Source organism: Bos mutus, chromosome 28, assembly GCF_027580195.1.
Source record: "Bos mutus isolate GX-2022 chromosome 28, NWIPB_WYAK_1.1, whole genome shotgun sequence".
NCBI classification, from domain to species: domain Eukaryota; kingdom Metazoa; phylum Chordata; class Mammalia; order Artiodactyla; family Bovidae; genus Bos; species Bos mutus.
In genome coordinates this window covers 43034380-43051743 of record NC_091644.1, presented here as the reverse complement: position 1 = coordinate 43051743, position 17364 = coordinate 43034380, and the positions used below count along the sequence as shown (strand labels likewise).

Below are 17364 nucleotides of genomic sequence, written 5' to 3'. Positions count from 1 at the left end.
CTACTACTAAGTCACTTCAGACGTGTCCGACTCTGTGCGACCCCATAAACGGCAGCCCAGCAGGCTCCCCCGTCCCTGGGATTCTCCAGGCAAGAACACTGGAGTGGGTTGCCATTTCCTTCTCCAATGCATGAAAGTGAAAAGTGAAAATGAAGTCGCTCAGTCGTGTCCGACTCTTAGCGATCCCATGGACTGCAGCCTACCAGGCTACTCCATCCATGGGATTTTCCAGGCAAGAGTACTGGAGTGGGATGACTCTATGACTGGGAGAATGAAAATACCATTAACAAAATGGGGAACAGAGACAAAGGGATTGGTGGGGAGGGTAAGATGGTAAATATGAACACTGAATATGAGCTTTTGGCAAGCTGTGCACCAAGGGGGAATGGTCAGTGAGCTGCACAGTGGTCTGGCTCTGGGGTTGGGGGTCACAGAGGTATCGATGCCACAGTATACATAGTAATCACTGCTCTGCATAAGTGGTCCCTTGTGCAGAGATGGTAGGTGGGGAGAGGTGCAGAAAGAATGAGGAGTCCTTAATTTAATAAAGAGGAGGAGGAGGGCTTCTCTTAAAATCTGCCTGTGGCTCAGTGGTAGAGAATCTGCCTGCCAAATGCAAGAGACACAAGTTTGATCCCTGATCTGGGAAGATCCCACGTGCTGTGGAGCAACCAAGCCCATGTACCACAACTACTGAGCCTGTGCTCAAGAGCTGGGGAGTCACATCTACTGAAGCTTGTGTGCTCTAGAGCCCATGCTCTGCAACAACAGAAGCCACCACACGAGAAGCCTGTGCACCACAACTAGAGAGAAGCCCTCTCTCTCTGCAGCTAGAGAGAAGCCAGAGCAGCAACAAAGACTCAGCACACCTATAAATAAATAAATAGATAAATTTAAGAAAACAAACAGAGGAGGAGGACTAGGAAGCTGCCAAAGAATCCAGATACCAGTTAGCAAGGAGGAAGGAATTAGGACAGTCCAGTGCGTCAGGGTGCTTGCTTAGAGAAATCAACACTGCTAATTTTAGGAGAAAAGATATATATCAATATTTAAACAGTGCTTGGGTGGCTTCCAGAATCTCTGGAACAGGTTTGGGGCTCTGAGAGGAAGAACACCAATGGAGACCAATGGAGCTTGCATCCCTGACATCATTGGCTCTGGACAAAGGCATTTCTCCAAGTGTTGGGGCCACTGCTGCTCTAGGAACTTGGCTCTGAAATTGGCATTTCAGCCAAAGAGAAACCTTCTTGGTCCTTGTTTCTCAGCACCATCAGACCCTGATTCCAAGCCTGGGGGCAGGAGTATCTGATTAGCAGAGTTTATAGCTCACCTGGTAAAGAATCCACCTGCAATGCAGGAGACCTGGGTTCAATTCCTGGGTTAAGAAGATCTGCTGGAGAAGGGATAGGCTACCCCTTCCAGTATTCTTGGGCTTCCCCTGTGGCTCAGCTGGTAAAGAATCCACCCGCAATGCAAGAAACCTAGGTTTGATCCCTGAGTTGGGAAGATCCCCTGAAGAAGGGAAAGGTTACCCATTCTGGCCTGGAGAATTCCATGGATTGTATAGTCCATGGGGGTCACAAAGAGTCAGACATGACTGAGAGACTTTCACTTTCAGGTCACAGGCCTATATTCTAGCTGCAAAGGATGCTATGGAAAATATCTAGCATCTGTAGCATCCATGGGTTTCCCAAGTGGCACTTATGGTAAAGAATCTGCCTGTTGATGCAGGAGACATAAGAGATGGGTTCTATCCCTAGATTGGGAAGATCCCCTGGAGGAGGGTACAGCAAACCATGCAGGTATTCTTGCCTGGAGAATCCCATGAACAGAGGAACCTGGCAGGCTACAATCCATAGGGTCACAAAGAATCAGACACGACTGAAGCGACTTAGCACATAAGCATGTGAGCTTCCACACTGGGGGGTGGGTTTATAAAAAGGGTAGAGTGGATAGTGGATTCCCAAGTCTGTGTTTGGAGACAGAAGGTGAGGGAAAATGCAAGGGAGAGGGAAATAGAGAGAAAAAGAAGCAAAATCCAGAGACAAAAGGGAAGATGAAAGCTGATGGAGCACCGGCTGGGAGGGGTCAGGAAAGGCAGAAGGCACATGCCCGGAAAGAACACCTCAGGGGGAAGGAATGGTGAATAGGGGGTGCTCTTGGAAGATGGCCTCTCTTAGCTCAGAAGGACACAGACATTGACACAGATGGGATGGTATTCTGAGGGGAGGGAGTGGCAGTGCCCGGGGCCTCAGGATGCAGGACTCTGGAAGCAGGGAGCTAGGAAGTGCAGCCCAGCTTCCCTGATGGAGGCCAGCCTGCGGGGCTTGCCACTCTGTGAGGCCGCCAGATGAAGTCACTAGTAGGTTTTCAGACATGGAACCTGTGCACTTGGGTAGCAAATCTCGATTATCTTTCTATGATCTTTCAGGAGTTTAGCACTGACCTTCCTTTCAGCTCCCACTGTATCTTGTAGAGGGATCCACCCAGGGCTGCCTCTCACTGAGTTCCTTCTACCAAAGTCCTCTCCTGTCCTTATGGGGACCCTGATGTCCAGTCTCTGATGACCCTTTGGTGTCTGTCTGTTTTCTACTCTGTTCTTCTGTGAGCTCCAGAGGCCAGCCCTAAAGTCTCCCTCTTGCTTCAGAAACCCGTTGCAGATCCATATTTGCCACAGTTGTAGCTTATAATCTCTGCTTGCTGGTCCTGATTCTATCTGTAAAACAAAACAACACTGTTTTCTCCACAGGCAGTCCTTCAGTGCTCTAGGAACAGAGGGTTCTCTACAGGAAAGGTTTACTGCCCCTGATAAAGAAATACAACTTTGTGGCTACTGCTTATGATTGTATTCAACATCTTAACAGTTGCACCTTACTTATGGTCAACTAGGACCCAGAAGGTTCTCCCCACCCATGCTGTCAAATTAGATCTTTCTTATCCTGTTTTTTTTTTTTTAAACACAAAGACGAATATATGGATGAACATATGTTGTTTTATCTGCCTACTGCTCCTTCCTCTGGGGAGTCAGTCCTTTCTTGTTCCCTGTGGGTCTCCTGGGGCTGTCAATTTCAGCCTCCCACCCTATCCCCATTCACAGGGATGGAAACATGACCCATTCCTGGCCAATCATATCACCTCCTACCCCTGGGGTAGGGTTAGGTGACAGCCAAGAATCTTTCTCTATAACTGGAATGCTAAGAAGTTGTCTGTTCCTGGTGGTCCTCAGCTAAGACAACATAAGCTTGGAGTACAAGCTGCACTTTCTCCAGCTGTGAAGAGGAAGTCCATTGTAGTGGGAGAAAAGGCCAGCCCCCAGAGGAAAGCTCAGAGACCAGAGAGAGAAGTAGAGTCCCAATGATATTGACTGGATTCCAGGGTCTAGGTTTGCCAGAGACAATCAATACCCTTTCTGTTTAAGCTAGTTGAATCAGGTTTTTGTCACTTCCAAGTGGTAAGCCGTGAATAATAATACTTTAAAAAATTAGAATGAATGGCATGCACCTATCTGCACAATGCTACTGCTAAGTCACTTCAGTCATGTCCGACTCTGTGTGACTCCATAGACGGCAGCCCACCAGGTTCCCCCAGCCCTGGGATTCTCCAGGCAAGAACACTGGAGTGGGTTGCCATTGCCTTCTCCAATGCGTGAAAGTAAAAAGTGAAAGTGAAGTCGCTCAGTTGTGTCCGACCCTCAGCAACCCCATGGACTGCAGCCTTTCAGGCTCCTCCATCCATGGGATTCTCCAGGCAGGAGTACTGGAGTGGGTTGCCATTGCCCTCTCCATCTGCACAACAGAGAAATGTAAAACAAAAAAATAATTCCTAACCCTATTTTTCAGTTATACAGAAAATGGTGTCATACCTTATATACTGTGTGTGTGTGGTTGTGTGATTGTAAAATACAGCCACAAATTCCTCCATCCAGTATGCACACCCCTTTGCAATGCAAGTTTGCGTCTACTCCTCTCAGGGAGAGGTGGAGTTTCTTGCTCTCTGAATGTGGGCTAGCCTTGGGACTTATTTGAGCATTAGCTTGCAGCAGAGAGACGTATAAGACCTTCAGAGGCCTTCCAACTTCTGCTATTAACCTCTTAGAAGAAAGGGCCAGGTGAAGAAGCTAGGCTAACCTCCTGGGGGACAAGAATACAGGGAAGATATCAAGACAGCCCAGCCCACAGCCAGCCCCAGTGTCAGGCATGTGAGTAAAGCCATGTTGAACCTTCCAGACCAGTTCTCCCTCAGCTGAATGCAACTGTTCGAGTCTAAACCAGCAGAGTGAAACCAGCTTTGGAATGGCCTAGCTAACCCATAGAACTGTGAGAAGTAATACATCTTTTGTTTTAAACCACAAGTTTTGGGGTACTTAATTATGCAACCAAAGCTAACTGAAACAGATTGTGTTCTGAATTTTTTATGTAACCGCACATCATCATTTCCCCCACATTATTAATATATTTATTAAGGTTCTTTTGTTTGCAGCCAGGGGAAACCAGTTTAAAGAGAAATGCATTAGCAGGTTCCTGGGATATTTCAAGCTATAGAACATAAAGTTGGGGAGGGGAGAAATCAGGGCCACCATGTGGGTGTCAACAACAGAGGTCACAAGTGTTTCTCCAGAAAACTGCGGTTAACAATTAGTGTTAATGACTTCTGGACAACAACCTTCAAGGTCTCAGAACGGGCTGACTTGTCCTGCTTGGGCACTGTCTACCTACGGATCTTTTGGTTATGATGCAGGGCGGCACAGGAGGTGGAGGCAGAAGGGAAAACAGACGCGAGTTGAAGGAAATCCAGTATGGAAGCCAGAACCTAGGCCTGCTTTTTAACTGCTAATGTTTTGACTTCCCCCAACTTCTTTGCGAGGAGAGATAAGAAAGCCTTCCTCAGCGATCAATGCAAAGAAATAGAGGAAAACAACAGAATGGGAAAGACTAGAGGTCTCTTCAAGAAAATTAGAGATACCAAGGGAACATTTCATGCAAATATGGGCTCAATAAAGGACAGAAATGGTATGGACATAACAGAAGCAGAAGATATTAAGAAGAGGTGGCAAGAATACACAGAAGAACTGTACAAAAAAGAGCTTCACCACCCAGATAATCACAATGATGTGATCACTCACCTAGAGCCAGACATCCTGGAACGTGAAGTCAGGTGGGCCTTAGAAAGCATCACTACGAACAAAGCTAGTGGAGGTGATGGAATTCCAGTTGAGCTGTATCAAATCCTGAAGGATGATGCTGTGAAAGTGCTGCACTCAATATGCCAGCAAATTTGGAAAACTCAGCAGTGGCCACAGGACTGGAAAAAGGCAGTTTTCAGTCCAATCCCAAAGAAAGGCAATGCCAAAGAATGCTCAAACTACCACACAATTGCACTAATTTCACATGCTAGTAAAGTAATGCTCAAAATTCTCCAAGCCAGGCTTCAGCAGTACGTGAACCATGAACTTCCAGATGTTCAAGCTGGTTTTAGAAAAGGCAGAGGAACCAGAGATCAAATTGCCAACATCCACTGGATCATGGAAAAGGCAAGAAAGTTCCAGAAAAACATCTATTTCTGCTTTATTGACTATGCCGAAGCCTTTGACTGTGTGGACCACAATAAACTATGGACAATTCTGAAAGAGAAGGGAATACCAGACCACCTGACCTGCCTCTTGGGAAACTTACATGCAGATCAGGAAGCAACAGTTAGAACTGGATGTGGAACAACAGACTGGTTCCAAATAGGAAAAGGAGTATGTCAAGGCTGTATATTGTCACCCTGCTTATTTAACTTATATGCAGAGTACATTATGAGAAACGCTGGGCTGGAAGAAGCACAAGCTGGAATCAAGATTGCCGGGAGAAATATCAATAACCTCAGATATGCAGATGACACCACCCTTATGGCAGAAAGTGAAGAGGAACTCAAAAGCCTCTTGATGAAAGTGAAAGAGGAGAGTGAAAAAGCTGCCTTAAAGCTCAACATTCAGAAAACGAAGATCATGGCATCTGGTCTTATCACTTCATGGCAGATAGATTGGGAAACAGTGGAAACAGTGGCTGACTTTATTTTTCTGGGCTCCAAAATCACTGCAGATGGTGATTGCAGCCATGAAATTAAAAGACGCTTACTCCTTGGAAGGAAAGTTATGACCAACCTAGATATCATGTTGAAAAGCAGAGATATTACTTTGCCAACAAAGGTTTGTCTAGTCAAGGCTATGGTTTTTCCCGTGGTCATGTATGGATGTGAGAGTTGGACTGTGAAGAAAGCTGAGCACTGAAGAATTGATGCTTTTGAACTGTGGTGTTGGAGAAGGCTCTTGAGAGTCCCTTGGACTGCAAGGAGATCCAACCAGTCCATCCTAAAGGAGATCAGTCCTGGTGTTCATTGGAGGGACTGGTGCTGAAGCTGAAACTCCAACACTTTTGGCCACCTCATGCGAAGAGTTGACTCATTGGAAAAGACCCTGATGTTAAGAGGGAGGGATTGGGGGCAGGAGGAGAAGGGGACGACAGAGGATGAGATGGCTGGATGGCATCACCAACTCGATGCACATGAGTTTGAGTGAACTCCGGGAGTTGGTGATGGACAGGGAAGCCTGGCGTGCTGCGGTTCATGGGGGCGCAAAGAGTCGGACACGACTGAACGACTGAACTGAACTTCTTTTCTTCCAAATCTTTGTTACTAATGTATCCAGGCTCCTTTTCATAAAGGGGAAGAAGCTGCACGGGACCGCTCTGGAAACTGTAACAATCAGGACAACACTGTATACTTAGCACAAAGCAACCGAGTCCACCAAGGTTTTCTGTGCACCTGGGTCTCTGGGAGGGTGGCTTGGCAGTTTCAATCAATAGCTTCAAAAAATGTTCGGGGGCGTAGACAAGAAAGGAGTTGCACCAAAGCACTGAAAGGAGTTAAAGCCAGAGTAACAGGTGTTGTGAACAGAGGAAAGGAAGCAAGAGCCAACGCGCGCACTTGGGGTTGTTTCTGGGAGCGCGACCCTGGCAAGTGTCGGGAAGAGAACACACAACGTCGCGGGCTGGTGGGCGGCTCCGTTCCCTGACGCCTCCTGACGCGGCGGGGGCCAGGGGCAGCGCCTCCCACAACGAGGTTCGTGGGCGCCTCGGGCGGGCGGGGACCTGGCTAGGGTCCTGGGCCAGCCAAGTCGCCCGCAAGCCCACGCCAGGCGCCGAAGTCGCCGCCCCCACCGAGAGGGGTGGGGGCCGGGGACCGGGAGCGCGCGCGGGAGACGACTGCTCCCGGGACTGAGGCGGCGCCTTCCCCTACCGGTTGCAGCAGGAGCGACATCTTGCTCGGCAGGAAAGCCCTGGGAGAGCGGGCGGATCCGGGCTGCTGCGCCACTCGCGTCGAGGACCCGCCGGAGCCGCGGGGCTGGAGGTACAAGAAGGAGGTAATCGGGGCTGCCCCTCCTGCCCACACATCCCGCTCCGAAGACCCAGAGGCCGCCCCGCTCCCCGCGCCCACGCCTCCCTCTTTCACCTCCCATCCGCGGGCTCCCGCGGCCTCTGGCTTCTGAGCTCGCGAGCCGCCCTCCCCGGTGACCCCGAGCCCTGCAGCCCAGGCCGCTCGGCCCTCCCTCGCCCCCGGGCCGCCCTCCCAGGTCTCCGCCCCCTCCCCAGGCGGGCCGCGCTCTCCCTCCGCCCCTCGGCCCCACGCCCCGCCCCCACACTCCCGCCCCCGCTCCCTACCCCACTTCCCACGCTCCGCCCCAGCCCGCCCCGTCCGGGCGGGGCTCTGGGTTTAAACGTCGCGGCGGGCTGGGCTGGCGGAGGGGTGGGGCGCGCCTCTGTGTCGTGTCATGGGTCCTGTAGGCGACCGCGCGGCGCGGAAAGGCGGGCATTCGGGGCCGACGTGCGGCACCATGTCCCCGGGGAGCGGCGTGAAGAGCGAGTACATGAAGCGCTACCAGGAGCCGCGCTGGGACGAGTACGGGCCGTGCTACCGTGCGCTGCGCCACTACCGTCTGGGTCGCCGGCTGCTGGAGCAGGCGCACGCGCCGTGGCTTTGGGACGACTGGGGCCAGGCCGGCGCCTCGGACGACTCGGCGTCTTCGGCGTCGTCGGGCACCGGGGCCCCCGCGCCCCAGTGCGCCCCGGCCTCGCCGCCGCCGCCGCCGCCCGCGGAGCCTGAGGCGCGCGTAGGGCCGGAGGAGCGGGAGGTGGAGGCCGCGGGGGACGCGGAGACCAGGGACGCCGTGGACGCAGAGGACGCGGCGCTGCCAGGTACCGGGCTGGGGAGGGGGCTGCGAGGGCCCAGCTCGCGGGACTGGATTTGCTCTTGCGTCTCCTGAACCGCGCAGCCGTTTCTCGCAGTGAGAGCTCAGGGCGAGCTCTTTCTTAATTTTATTTAATCTATTTTTGGTAGGCGGAGAATACGCCACCCTTGACAAAATAAGGAAGGTGGCGGCCCCGCCCCCGCCCTCCGACCCTGTATTTCCATAAAGTGTGTCTCTGGGTTGAGCCAGCTGTGAACGCCGTAGACTTGCCGCTGGCGAAGTCCAGATTTTCACCAGGTAGCCTTGATGGCTTCTGGACCGCTAAACTCCTTTCTATTTATTTCTAAACGCTCATTTGTTTTATGAGAGGAGCCCAGCTTTCATCAGACGGCCAGAGGTTAGGAACTAACCTCTGTGAGCTACGCGCATTGTCCTGTGATTGGGGCTGTTGTTTTCTGTGTTAACTCCCTGATCTGGCCGCGCTTTCCCTTGGGAATATTTTGTATTTGTTTCCACAGACTGTTGCATAAGTCCCGGCTGCTGGGAGATAATCCTTCTAAATGCCAGGTCCTCTCGGCTGCTCGCCTCCCCTCCTCCAGCTGCTACTGTGAGCTTGGGGAGCGGCAGCTGGAAAATGGCTCTTGGGGGTGGTGCATCTGCTGCTCCCGTCGGGGCCCTGCACCTTCTCTCCTGCCGGCGGGCTCTCGGAGAGTGGGGCGGGCCGAGCGGCCGCTGGTGCTCAGGGCCCAGTTGAATGAATGCCCCAGATTCAGCCTGGAGGAACCCCGTGGGGTTCTATTCTACTCTAACCTGGGTCAGGCACCACCCGACGTCACTCAGTTTTAAAGAGACCCCAGCCAAATAACTAAAATGGCCTGAGAGCTTGTCATGCATCCAGTCTCCGATCTTAGAGTATATATTTTCTTAGTCAACGCTCAAAACAATTCTAAGAGGGAGGACCATTTACCTCGTTTACCAAGGGAGTTTTTACCTCGTTTACCTCGATTTTATAGATGAAGGAATAGAAGCTCAGAATCAACGATTGGTGACTATTTTTGTTTACCGCCTTGTAAGTGGTACTCTGATCAGATTTTTCTCTTGACTCTCATCCTAGCTTGTCTGTGAGATGCTGAGGAAGAGAGGAAGTTGAGTCTTGTTATACTGTTTCCAGCTGTTCTCGGTTCATCATGTGGCAGGGCTGCCCCTTCATCCTCATGTTACTTGTGAATTCCCACTGATTCCTGACCTTTGCTAGAAATTTGAATAACAGAAGATGGGGAGAGTATGGGGCACTGAGCTACTAGCTCAATTATGAGATGCATTTTATCAGACTGAATGAGCTTTTCTCTCTCCTTGGTTCTTTCTCTTCATTGCTTATGAAAGAGATGTCAGTTATTTCCAGGTGTATATAAATGCAGTTTTTAGACAGCATTGTAGTATGGAGTATGGGGCTTGTGTTCGTAAGAGTTCATGATTATTTTTGTTCCCTTAGAGACACTGAATCCTCCCAGGGGCTGGCTGAGGTAGTTATTTCTTCTTTGTTAATATTTCTGGTTTAGGAATCTGGGAAGAAAAAATGTTTCTGGACTCCCCATCCCAGGATCTTTTGCTTTGCTCATGCCTATCAAGCCTCTGTTCATCCCTATGTCTGGCAGGATTGAAAGTCCTTGTTTTTAAGTGGACAGAATGATGAGCACTCTTTTGAGTTTCTATGAAACATAAACATTTAGTTCTTGTCTTTACTGAAGCCATATGTACACATAGAATCATAGGGTTATATATGGCTTAGTACAGAGATACAGCAACCCTCCTCCCCCACACCAATTAACCTATTCCCTAGGTGACCACTTCCCAGTCCTCTGGTTTTTCCTTGGTGTGTAATTCTGTTTTTCCAAGTAACATGGCTTTTATTAAGATTTGTTGATTTGTTGTTGTTGTTGTTGAGTTTTTAGTACCATCTATTAATTGGCTTTAATTCTTTTTGTGTAGTGTGCTCAGTTGCTCAGTCATGTCCAACTGTTTGCAACCCCATGGACTGCAACCTGTCAAGCTTCTCAGTCCATGGGGTTTCCCAGGCAGGAATACTGGAGTGGGTTGCCATTTCCTCCTCCAAGGGATCTTCCTGACCCAGGGATCAAACCCACATCTCCTGCATTGGCAGGTGAATTCTTTACCACTGAGCTACCTGCTGCTGCTGCTGCTGCTGCGTCGCTTCAGTCGTGTCCGACTCTGTGCGATCCCATAGATGACGGCCCACCAGGCTCCGCCCTCTCTGGGATTCTCCAGGCAAGAACACTGGAGTGGGTTGCCATTTCCTTCTCCAATGCATGAAAGTGAAAAGTGAAGGTGAAGTCGCTCAGTCGTGTCCGACTCTTCACCACCCCATGGACTGCAGCCCACCAGGCTCCTCTATCCATGGGATTTTCCAGGCAAGAGTACTGGAGTGGGGTGCCAATGCCTTCTCCCTGAGCTACCTGGGAAGCCCTTAATTCTTTTTAGTGATCTCCTAACCCATACACCTGGTCCATCCTCACCCTTCTGGTATAGTCATCATAGAATTAGTTACATTCAGTTAGGGCCTGTCGGAGAAGGCCTTTTTCACTTTCATGCATTGGAGAAGGAAATGGCAACCCACTCCAGTGTTCTTGCCTGGAGAATCCCAGGGACGGGGGAGCCTGGTGGGCTGCCGTCTATGGGGTCACACAGAGTCGGACACAACTGAAGCGACTTAGCAGCAGCAGGGCCTATGGAAGAGGTTGCTTAGAGCTACCCTATCTTGTTTGCTGTGATTCCCTTTTCTCTCTGTTGGAATACCACCAATGCATCAGGTTCACTGTCACCCTCCCTATCTTAAGACGTCCCTCCCAGGGCCTCTGACCTACTTCCACCTGGCCTGCTTGCTGCTCTGGCAGCCTGCTGCCTTGTTTCGTCTTGGGAGGGCTCTTGGCCGCCATCCCAGGGACTCCCTGCCTTCCCGCTTGGTAGGACCCTCTGTTGTGTGCCTCTCACATCATCTTGCCCGGTTTATCCTTTCCTGGCAGAGATTATCTTTAGTACCTTCCTGAGAAAGAGTGTGTGAGAGGCTTAATATTCTGAGATCTTGCATGTCAAAAGATTCTGCCCTTTCACAATTCAGTAAGTTTGTGATTAGGCATGAAATTCTAGGTTGGAAGTTTTTGTCTCTAAGAAATCTAGAGGCAGTGCTGTCTGGTACTGGCACTTCTGTAGTTGCTGTTATACTCCCGTGTCGTTCTCACTCTTAATCCCTCATAGATAACATGTTCCCTCCTCTGGAAACTTCTAGGGTCTTCTCTTTGTCCTCTGTGTTCTGAAAATTATCCTCTGTCTAGGCCTGTTTTCCTCTAATGTGCTTCATGAATCCTTGCAAATCAAACTCCTATCTTGTAATCCTGGGAAGTTTTCTTGAATTGTTTTCTTATTACTATTATTTTTTTCTCTTTTCTTTCTGAACTCCTTAGTTGGATGTTAGACTTTACAAATATATCCTCTAATTTTCTACTTTGGCTTCCAATCCATCTGTCTTAAGAACTGTTGAATTGTTTTCTGGGTTTTCCTTCCTTCTCTCCTTCTCTTTAATCCTCTTTAAAAAATAGTATTCTGTTCTTGATTTGTACGTATAGTATCCTCCCTTGTCCTGCTGAGGACTAGGAGTTTTTAGTTTTTGCATGTTTCTTTGGCACAGGTTTCCGCTCCCTTTCTCTGGATGTGTGTGTGTGTGTGTGTGTTTTAATTTAATTTGTAATCCTGTATTTCAAGTTAGCAGCTTTCCTCAAATGTCTAATGATTCTTGGCTTCTTGCTCTTATTTAAGAGATGGTACTAAAAAGCTGCTGGGAAATTGCCTGGGCGTGGGTGTGGGCGTGGGTGTGGAATGCTTGTTCACATGAAATGCCTTCTCTCTGTAGCCATCATGCTTTCAAGAGTGTCTAGAATGTGTCCAATTCTTTTCTTCATATTTACATTTCTTTTTAAATTAAATTTTAGTTTTAAACCAGTTATGCATATGCAGAATTTTTAAAAGTATACTTAAAATGAAAAAGTAATCCTGGCCCATTCACCACCCATGCCCCTTGCTCCCTGGAGTAACTCTTTACCTTTCTTTTCAATGCTGTGGCCAATGATTTTCTCATTCAGAGTAATGTTGGCTTTTTTATTTTGAAAATTGTATATTGACTTCCCGTAATGGGAGATGATTTAGTTTAAGATATTAGCTTGGCCATTCCTCAAACCCTCTCTTCTTCCCACCTAGACATACACAAGCACCTCTTTTGTCCCACAGTATTAACTATATGACTATTTCACTGAAGTAGTATTCTATATTTGGATGATCATGGCTCTGTGTTATTTGCAGATAATCCATACAGTACATTTTGATTATATTTTGTTATTTATGTTTTGCCTAGAGGTAATTGTTGCTTTACTTGTATATTTGCTTTTCTTTTTCCTTTTATAATTTAGCCAGAAATAGTCTGGTGGGACTGTGAAACTTGTTATATGCCAGGCACATTAGGTGTTGATTTGTTGCATTATTTTCCTTGGGGAAATAATTTTGGGGAACCCTTGACTCTATTGTTTTAATTTAGACTTTAAGCTGTCCAGGTCTGACACTGCTGTCAAGCTGGGACTTCTCTTCATGTTTGCCAAGTATTCCTTTTGCTTTCCTCCTTTATCTAATCCCTGTTCTAGAAGCCTCCAATCTCCCTTCCTTTTGGTGGAGCACATCTTCTGTAAGTCCTGAGAAGTGTTAAAAGGGAAGTGAAAATTTTGTCACCTTGAAGTCTAAAAATGCCTTTATCCAAGGCTGGATTGCCATTTGGGCAAGACAGAGACTTCCTAGGTTAGATATTTCAGTATATGAAGGTATTATATTGAATCCTAGGTTTTGGTCTTATTGTTGAGAAGTACCATGTCATTCCAACACTTCTTTTGGATACGTGACCTTTTTCTTTTTTTAAGTTTTAGGACCGTCCCTTTATCCTAGGTATTCTAAAATACTATGTGTCATTTTTTGTTCATTGGGCTGATAACTTGGTGGGACTTTTTATTTAGTTTTTTAAAAAAACTTATTTTAGGCCACACCTCGTGGCATGGCATGTGGGATATAGTTTCCTGACCAGGGATTGAACCTATACTCCCTGCATTGGGAGCACAGAGTTAACCACTGGACTGCCAGGGGAATCCCTTGGTGAGCCTTTTAAATCTAGAAACATTTATTTTCAGGTACTGTTTAAAATAATTTCTGTTCTGGGGACTTCCTTTGTGGGCCAGTGGTTATGACTCAATGCTGCCATTGCAAGGAGTATGGGTTTGATCCCTGGTCAGGGAATTAAGATCTCACATGCCATTCAGAGAGGCCAAAAAACATTTTAAAAGCTTTTTTAAAATTTCTATCCATTTTTTTCTTGATAGTTATTTTTAGCTGGTTTGTATACCTCCTGGAGCAAACCTCTAATATTTTTATTTATTTATTTTTGAAAAAATTGGAACTTTGGTTTTGTTTTGAGAATGCTTCAATTTTATCTTCAAAATTTTCTGTTGAAATTTTAAATTCTACCATTCTGGTTTTTAATTTCAAAGAGATTGTTTTTTTTTGTCCCAAGTGTTCTTTTAAAAATTAATAAAAAATAGCATCCTTTTCTCTAACTCCCCCTCCACTCCCTCCCCACCCACCCTCCCCAAGCCATAAATATCCTTTGAGAGCTCTCTTATATTCCAAGCCTAGTTTTTTCCTCTTTGTTTTGGTCTCTTTCTTATTAAAGGATGTACTCTAATGCTTGCTTTTAGCCTGTCTGCTTATTTAAGAGGGAAGCTTGAAGGGCTTTTTGGGAGCTGTGTGCATGAAGGAGCTTGTGACTGTAAATTTTAGGGGGACTCTGCTGCTTTTCTGGGGGCTGCCCACATCAGTACCCGCCTGTTCTTCTGTCAGCTTACCAGACACTGCTCCTCCATCCTCCTGCCTGGGAGGGCCTGAGCCTGGCTGTCAGCATCCTGGGAACAGAGCTGGGGGAAAGGAGGAGGGACCCCATTCTTTACCACGCCATCCTGTTTTCATCCTGCCCCCCTCAGTTCTCCTGTGCCTGCTGCCCGCTGGTCCTCCTCCTTTAGGGACCTGGGCTATGGGGTGAGGTGGCGGGGGGGCAGCCACCGGCCTTGAGGACCACAGGAAGGACTGTTGAGGGAGTATCCATTGCTGCACAACAGGCTTACCCTGGAAACTAGTACTTCAGGTTCCAGGTCTCACCTGTGAGCTCATGGTTTCTGTAAATTAGAATTTGGCCAACGCACAGGGTGTGCCTTCTCTCTGCTGCGTGCTGACTGCAGCTGTCTGCTAGGACACTTGCAGGTGACTTCTTCATGTGCCTGGCCCTCCTCATCACTTGCAGGCCGGCCTCTAACAGTGAGCACTCCTGAGAGAGAGCTGGGCAGCTGCTGTATTGCCCATCATGACTTATTTCCAGGAGCCATGTGCCACCTCTTTCACCCCATTCTCTGCTCACAAAAATCTGCCCAGGTTCAAGGGCAAGCAGCAGGGACCCTGGTTCTCAGCCGAGGCACATCCTTGTTAAGCTGTCATTGGAGCACATGGCCTGGGGCACTGACTGATGCTGGGCGTAGCCTTCTGGGAAGTCTGGTGCCTCAATGCCAGTTACTGCACAGCTCCACGGTGTCCTGTGGGCCCTTCTCCTGCAGGGAGTTTGCATCTTCCTGCTGAGTCCCGTGAGTCATTTCTAAGTCTTCATCACTTTGCACCTTCCAAAATTTGTCTGGTGTCTTTGCCTGCTTGCTCGTTGTCCTTTCCCTCTTTGGCCTTTGTTCCTTCACTTTAGTGGGGTTTGAAGACGAAGGGCCTGTAATCTTGTGTCACCAGGGCACATTTAACCTGATGGCCTCATTTGCTCTATTTTTACTTATTTTTATTTTTTACCCTCTTTCTTTATTAGTCTTGCTAGAGGTTTGTGAATTCTGTTCATTTTTGTTCCAAGCTAACCCTTGGCCATATCGGTTTTGTTTATTATGTGTTTATTAATTCATGATTTTTTCCCCTTAGTTTCATTTTTTAGTGCTTATTTTTATAAATTTTTTACTATTATTTTTTTATTTTTTAAATTTATTTTTATTTTTGCTGTGCTGGGTTCGTGCTGCACGGGCTTTTCTCTAGTTGCGGCGGTGGGGCTGTTCTTCATTGCAGTGCAGGCTTCTCTCATTGTGGAGCACAGGCTCTAAGGCTCAAAGGCTTCAGCAGTTGTCCCACGTGGGCTCTGCAGTTGGGGTTCCCAGACTCTAGAGCACAGGCTCAGCAGTTGTGGTGCACAGGCTTAGTTCTTCTGTCGCATGTGGGATCTTCCTGGACTGGGATTAAATCCATGTCTCCTGCATTGGCAGGCAGATTCTTTACCACTGAGCCACCAGGGAAGCCCTTTTTATAACATTTTAAGATGGATGCTTATCATTGATTTTTTTTTCTTCCCTTGCCTTTTTTTCTTTTTGATATATTGATTTAAGGCTCTAGATTTACTTCTGATTACTTCTTTAGCTGCATTGTACTTAATCAAGAAATTTAGAAATATTTCTAATAAGAATGGGATTATGTTCTCTATCGCTATTACTTTTTTCTTTTTAAAAATTGTAGTAAACACACAACACAAATTATCATTTTAACAATTTTTAAGTGCATAGCTCAATGACATGGAGAACATTTACATTTTTGTGAAATAATATGATTTATTTTTGACCCATGCATTATTTAGAAATGTTTTTAAGGAAAGGGATATATTAGGAGTATGAGATTAACAGATAAAAACTACCATGTATAAAACAGATAAGTAACAAGGATTTACTGTATAGCACAAGGAACTATATAGAATATCTGATAATAACCTATAGTAGAAAGTGGCCTGAAAGAATGTATCTATATAACTGAATCACTTTGCTGTAACCTAAAACTAATACCATATTGTAGTTCAATTTAAGAAAAAAAGAGAAATGTTAATTTTATAACTGGAGATTTTATTTATCTACTGGCCATGCCATGAGACTCACAGGATCTTAGTTCTCTAACCAGGGATTGAACTCTGACCCTCAGTGGTGAAAGCATGGAGTTCTAATTACTGGACCACCAGGGAATTCTCCTATAGCTGGAGACTGTGAAAGATATTTTTGCTGTTGTATCTAGCTTAATTAGGGCTTCCCTGGTGGCTCAGCTTTACTGAATCCGGATATCTGTAAGCAGGAGATGGGAGTTTGATTCCTAGGTTGGGAAGATCCCACTCCAGTATTCTTGCCTGGAGAAACCTGTGGACAGAGGAGCCTGGCAGACTATACAGTCCATAGGGTTACAAAGAGTTGGACATGACTCAAGTGACTGAGCATGAGCACGATCTAGCTCAATTGCACAAGTCAGAGAATACATACTGTATGATTCCAGTTTTGTGACTATGTTAAGAGTTTCTTTATAGCTTTGGCTGGGTAAATTCTTGTAAATGTTCCGCATGTGCTTGATAAGATTGTGTATTCTGTGGTTTTGAGTGCAGTATTCTGTATGTACCCATTGGGTCAAATGTGTTAATTTTGTTCAAATAGTTTTAAAAATCATTCTGTTCAAGTCAAACTTTCTGTAATGATGGGCAGTTTCTCTGTCTGGACCGTGAAACAGGCTAACCATGAGCCATATGTTTGAGCACTTGAACTCTGGTATAACTGAGGAAGTGAAAATTTGTTTCTAGCTAATTTTAATTAATGTAAACTTATATTTAGGTCACCTCTGCTTCATGGCTTTTGTAATGAACAGCATAGTCCTAAATCAAGGCTGAGTTGATTTTTGTCAGTTACTGAGAAAGGTGCTATTAGAATCTTCCACAATAACTGTTTTTCCACAAACACTATTTTTATTTGCCTGGAAATGGCTTTATTTAAAACTTTGAATAGGATTTTGAAACATATATACACTTATCTTGTACCAGGCACTGTTTCAAGAGTTGTATAAGTATTAATTTTATAGTGATAAGTTCTATCTCTTCTGTTTTCCATCTTTTTTCTCTGCTGCAGATATTTTTGAGCTTGTGCTTCTTCTTTTAGTTTTATGGTCTGTTAGTGATAACCCCATTTCCCCAAGTCTCT

At 46.7% G+C, this 17364-nt stretch overlaps 1 protein-coding gene and 1 long non-coding RNA gene across 7 annotated transcripts in view; one reads left to right on the top strand and one right to left on the bottom strand.

Moving 5' to 3' along the window:
- LOC138986090 (uncharacterized) overlaps nucleotides 1-7386 on the bottom strand; it is a 50832-nt gene extending 43446 nt beyond the window's left edge. The window contains exon 1 of the long non-coding RNA XR_011462984.1: nucleotides 7279-7386. This is a non-coding gene — a long non-coding RNA (uncharacterized lncRNA). The remainder of the gene's footprint in view (nucleotides 1-7278) is intronic.
- Nucleotides 6834-17364, top strand: part of CCSAP (centriole, cilia and spindle associated protein) — a 29516-nt gene continuing 18985 nt past the window's right edge. Inside the window, exons 1-2 of one of the 6 annotated variants that reach the window (XM_070364641.1) lie at nucleotides 6867-7389; nucleotides 7824-8234. In XM_070364641.1, coding sequence (XP_070220742.1) covers nucleotides 7874-8234 — 361 coding nt within the window. In that variant the 5' untranslated portion in view covers nucleotides 6867-7389; nucleotides 7824-7873. Of the gene's footprint in view, nucleotides 8235-17364 lie in introns of all 6 variants that reach the window. The other 5 variants (XM_070364640.1, XM_070364642.1, XM_070364643.1 and 2 more) reach the window with 5 other exon arrangements.